This window comes from Nematolebias whitei, chromosome 11 (genome assembly GCF_014905685.2).
Source record: "Nematolebias whitei isolate Nwh7 chromosome 11, NemWhi1, whole genome shotgun sequence".
Taxonomy (NCBI): Eukaryota; Metazoa; Chordata; class Actinopteri; order Cyprinodontiformes; family Rivulidae; genus Nematolebias; species Nematolebias whitei.
The window spans coordinates 41,200,152-41,206,097 of record NC_056508.1 but is presented as its reverse complement, the minus strand read 5'-3'; the positions used below and the strand labels follow the sequence as shown (position 1 = coordinate 41,206,097).

Below are 5,946 nucleotides of genomic sequence, written 5' to 3'. Positions count from 1 at the left end.
AGACAGACAGACAGACAGACAGACAGACAGACAGACAGACAGACAGATAGATAGATAGATAGATAGATAGATAGATAGATAGATAGGCATTTTAAACCCTTTCCACACTCTTGCAACATTCTAAACAATGTTTCTAAACTCTAAACGTTCTAAAAGAGACAGAATGTCATGAAATCAGTTCTCTGCCATCTGCCGCTCTTGGCCACGCCCATTTCTCCTCTGCAGAGTGGAGATATGACACACTGCAGGAGGGAGCTTCTCCTGCAAGCGGTGGGTTGCATACAGGTGCAACAGGTGCTAAATAATTTAAAATAATTTATTTAAAAAAAAATAATAATTCCATGCCGATCGTGCGGCACAGTTTTGTTGTGGTAGAAGCAAGACAACACTCCCAGCAAACACTCATAAAGTGCACATTTGCAACTGATCAACTTTCAGAGTCAGTCCAACCGGAGATGGCCACCACAGACAAGTGACTTGAGGAAACACTTAAAAATGGCTAACTCAGCCAACGTGACAGATATGGAGCTAACTCTGGTGTGGCAGCAGCTGAGAGTCATCTTCAACACATATTCCAAGCACTAGCACGTCTTGCGATATCCAAGCAAATTGCAGGAGATAATATTTGCAAGATTTGACCGAAACTCTCATTTTTCTGCATAATTTAAAACTCTGGCATGAAACATGACAGTGATGTGCAATAATTAATTATTTGCAGCTACATGCTAATGTGCCAGGTTTAAACACCGAGTATCAAAGTCTAAACGTGTTACTGGGGGGTGGGGTGTCATAGTGTGAAACTAGCCAGCAGTTTTTTTTGTACAGTCCTTTTAAAACTGAAAGAAACAGATCAGTCCCAATGAGAACAACAACAACAACAACAACAACACTTTTTCCAGTCCCTGTTTAAATTATAGATCGGCTGTTCTCACCAGCCGCCTCTCCAACTATGTTTCTAAGAATTCCAATCTTAGACTAGATGCTGCTGCAAGGCAGAAAATTTAACTTAAAAAGGTAAGAAGAGATCAACTTTTCTAACTGAGGGGGAGGACTAGAAATGCTTCCTGTAATTTTGTGGCTCAACATCATTCAGATCTATATACACATATTGTGAGTGTAGGCTCCCACTCATGAGTGAGAAGTGACTTATATTGCTGTAGCCTCACACTTTTACTGATTTTAAGATGAATTACTTGCATGTGTGCACATTATTTCCTGTGATGAGCAAGAACACAAAGGAAGCGTTACGAAGAGATACACGCAGAATGGAAAAACCACAAACCAAAGATCAGAAGTTGTTCTTTAGACCTAAATAGAAACAAAGTGACACGCTTGGCAGCGCACAGATGTGCAGAAATGCAGAGTTTACATAATCTTCTCAGAAAAGATTACTTTTTTGGAAGATTATGATAAACGTACAAACACGTCATTTTCCATAAAACCTTTTTTTGTGAGTCCAGGCTTGTATCACAAGCATTATTCCATCAGATCCTCTGGACTCCCATTTAAAAGAAGCTGCATAGGTGCAATATGGTGGGCAGCTGCACACATTCAGCTCATTTACACTATCAGCAGGATGTTATTGTGCTCATTTGCGAAGCACAAACAAAAACATCATCATCCACTTAGTTGGTCCAAACATGCATTTGGGAATATCCCACTATTTATGCTTGTAGATGTGAGCTGCATGTGTAGGAGTTTGTACACAATTGTCTCCTCAACAGCATCACAAACTGAACTAGAGAAATTGCACTTCCTGAGAAAATGCAGCGTGAATGCTTATTGCTGAAGAACTTGTTGAGAAACAGTTAAAATTAGCTAAAAACATGCTGAAATGTAGCCTAGATGGACGAACAAGCCTAAGTTAGCAGAAGAAAGCTGAAAGAACACATTTGCTAAAATTGGTCTAAATATTCATAAATTAGCAGAAAATTTAGGAAAGTGGCTTAAAAAGCTGAAATTAGCATAAAAATGGCTGAAAAGTAGCTGAAAGGCAGAAAGAAGCTTAAACTACCAGAAGGAAATGAAAAGAGCTGTAATGAGCTAAAAAATGTGGAATTAGCTGAAAAAGCTCAAATTAGCATTTAAACAGCTAAATAGTAGCCAAAATAGCAGAAATAGCGGTAACTAGCATAGTTAAGCTGAAAAAAGCATTACAACAAGCTGAAATTAGCAGAATGAAGTCAACTACCGGTAGTCTGAAAGTAGCAGAAGTTAACCACAAAAAAACGTGAATTTATCTGAAAACAGCCGAAAATAGCTATAAAATGCTACAAACGTAGCTGAAAAAGTAGAACAAGCTTCAGTTAGCAGAAGTAAGCAGAAAGAACATGTTTGCCCAGTTAGGCTGAAAGAAGCAAAACATAGCACAAAAAGGTAGAAACTGTCTGAACAAAGAATTGGCCAAAAAAAAAAAAAAAAAAGAGGAAAAAAAAGAGGAAAAAAACAAACAAACACTGAAAAGTAGCTATAAAAGCAGAAAGAAGCTAAAATTACCAGAAGTCGAGAGAGCATAATTTTAATGAATTAGGCTGAAAATAGTTGAAATTATTGCTAAAAATTTTGGAATTAGTGAAAAAGCTAAAATTAGCATAACATAGCTAAATAGTAGCTGAAATTACTGAAACTAGCAGACATATGCTGAAAGAAGCATAACAAGCTGAAATTAGCAGAAATAAGTTAGAAGAAGCAGAAAAATGTAGTTAGCAGAAATAATCTGAAAGAAGCACATAACAGCTGTAAAAACAGCTGAAATTAGCTAAAAAAAGTTTAAATTTGTACAAAGAAGCTGACAGAAGCTGAACCAGAACAAAATGTGAAAGGAGAAGTAAAAGGTTGTAAACAGATCTACAGATTTGAAGGATGTGCTCAATTACTGGTAATTTTCTATATGGAAAAAAACGGCAGAAAAGGCTAAATATTTCAAAAAGCTAAAGTTGCATCAATACCAAAAGTTATAACACCCTTCTCCTGAACAAGTTGAACGTTTTGATATATGACTTGTTGAAATAGCACAAAAATTGAACGAGAAAGATGACGAAAAACCTTCAGAAGAAAAATGGATCATAAAGAGACCATCTTAGCACCAACATAACTGGTTTGTTCCACTTTGGAGTAAGCTGTTGGGGGAAGAATCAGCTTTGTGTTGCGTGTTTTCTTGACTGATGAAGCCTTCTGGATCGAAGGCGAAATGTTTCAGCACAAAAAAAGAAACTGTCCAGATGACCTGACTGAAAAATGTTGGAAACATTCACACTATTAGTTCTCAGGTCCTCGAATTTGTGCTTTTATTCTCAGTTCAAGTTTCAACAGCAGTCAATAAATTCCAGCATATTCTCAACTGCCTGTATCTCATCAAGTACAATGTAAACAGTGCAGGACCTAAAACCAGCTCTTTTTCTGTAGCAAGCTGGGACTAAAAACATTTGAAAAGATATTCACCAAAAGTTTCCTGCTACTGAAAGGTCCAATTTATTGTAACAATCTGACGGGATTATTAGATGGTTAATATGTTTACTAAAGAAAATTGGATCTGAACTCGTACAGTATCTCAACCCTGCTCTTGCTGGTTTCTCCTATAGTGACTTTGGGACATCCAACTTATATTCATGAATGTTCTTGTACACTATCCCAGTCATTTGGTTATCCCATTAAGCTGCACCAGTCTGCACCCTGCTCTCATGTGTTGAACTGAACTCGTACCCGGGGTCTTTCCTGGCACTTTATTGTTCCTGTAATCTGCACTTCTCAATAGTAACAAAATCTGACTTTTTTTCTTTTTCTTACATTTTCAGACTTATTTAGAATTTAATCATAACAGACACACATCAAACTGATGTAATGTAAATACGTAAAGACATGCAAGTAATAAAAAAAACAAGCTTCATTCTCCAAATTAAAGAAAAATGTATTCAGCAGTCTTTTGCTTTTGGCACGATTAAAAAGCTTTGAAAACAAAACTCAAACCTGCACAGAAGAACCACTGTTTGTTGAGGTTATCTGGTAGTTTAGCTGCTTCCTATGAGGTTTTATCTGACGGAGCAGGAATGAACCCTCACACAGTTAAAGGAGTTTTGTGAAACATGAGACTACGTCAATAAATCTGCACGTGCGTTTGTTCCTGATTTCATCAACAAACTGCAGCACATTTGCTTCATGCAAATGTTAAGGTGCGTTTATTTGAAGGTGTGAGTGTGCAGGGTTAAGTTTACCTCTCGGAGGTTGGGTCTTTGCAGTTGAGCGGATACTTGAGCTCGATGACATGGCCGTTCCTCTCACGCAGGAGATCCTGTTGTTCGGTGTAATACTGCACCAGCTCGGCTAGCGTGGCGAACTTCTCACCTCCGTACAGGTCATAGTAGTCTCCAGAGTTCTGGATTTTAATGTGGGTCACCTCATTGTTACGTCTGAGAGGACAAAATAAAAATTCAGATACATTTTAAACATGTAAACAGCAATAGGTTTAATCAGAGGAAACATTTTTATGTGAAATTGTTTTGTTTTTTACAGTTACCCTGCGGAAATCGAAGCACTAAGCACATAAACATCCACCCACACACATGCCCATACAGTATATGCTCACACAAAGAAATTCAAGACGTCGCCTACACACACACGCACGCACGCACACACACACACACACACACACACTGAGCATTAATGCTTATACACTATAAACATACTTATCAAGCCAACTGCTCTGATTTTATGAGTGCGTACCTTTCCCCCCCCCCCCTCCAACAATCCACATACAACAGTATGCATTTCAAACACATTAATTATTTTAAAACAATTTATTTAAACTTCAGTTCAATTCAGTTTATTTATATAAAACCAAATCACAACAGAAGTCGTCTCAGGACACTGAACAGAAACATTCATATATATAAAAAAAATTATTTAACTATCTGAGGAGCAGACTGCTTTGAATTTAACTCCATCACAGAACTCTCATCTTGAGCAAGCATGAAGGCGACAGTGGAAAGAAAAAACGCCCTCATGAGGAAGAAACCTTTAGCAGAACCAGGCTCAGGACAAGCGACCATCTGTTTCGACAGGCTGGGTTTGAGAAGAACAGATACACAATGGCAGGTCAAGAATCACATGTTAAGATAGAAATATTATCAAATGAAAACTATTCAATTTTAACAAATCATTTAAGGAAATAATCAATTTGTCCTCTACTAGTCTAAGCTTAAGGCGGTACAACAAGTCAACCCTAACACTATAGGATTTATCAAAAAGGAAAGTATTAAGCCCAGTCTTAAAACTGGACAATGTGTCAGCCTCATGGAGAGAAACTAGAAGTTGGTTCCACAAAAGAGGAGACTGATAACTGGAAGATCTTCCTCCCAGTCTAGGAATCGCATTTACTCACATAAATTACCACGGTGTTTTTAACAACATCACTGATGGATTTATGCTACCCCCCCCCCCCCCCCCGAATTTGAGCATATTAAATTACATCATAGAAACATATTTCAATTTGTAGTACAGTAATCCCTCGCAACTTCGCGGTTCATTTATTGCGGACTCGCTCTATCGCGGTTTTTCAAAATAAGGGCATGGCACACAATTGGCTGATGGATGAGCTGCACAATCGGCATGGAACTTTAATTTAAAATAAATTATTGAAATTATTCAGCACCTGTTGCACATTTGTGCAGCTCAGAGCTGCAGAAAAAAAACTTCCTCCTGCAGCTTTGTGCAGCCCTTACTGCTGGATAAACTTTGTGCTGCAGCTGAACAGCTGATCTTCTGATCAGTGTGCAAAGTGGAGAAGTGGGCGTGGCCAAGATCACTTGCAGGTGGCAAAGAGCAGAGGAGGCAGGGAGCCGAAATCATGACATTATGTGCTCTTTTAGAGCGTTTAGAAACTTTTTTTTACAATACTGCAAGAGTGTGGGAAGGGTTTAAGTACCTATATATATATATATATATATATAT

General features: G+C 38.0%; 1 protein-coding gene across 1 annotated transcript in view; it reads right to left on the bottom strand.

The window, feature by feature from the left end:
* ptpn11b (protein tyrosine phosphatase non-receptor type 11b) overlaps positions 1-5,946 on the bottom strand; it is a 57,679-nt gene that overhangs the window by 19,516 nt on the left and 32,217 nt on the right. Inside the window, exon 3 of the mRNA XM_037684361.1 lies at positions 4,212-4,406. Within this exon, the coding sequence (XP_037540289.1) occupies positions 4,212-4,406 (195 nt within the window). The remainder of the gene's footprint in view (positions 1-4,211; positions 4,407-5,946) is intronic.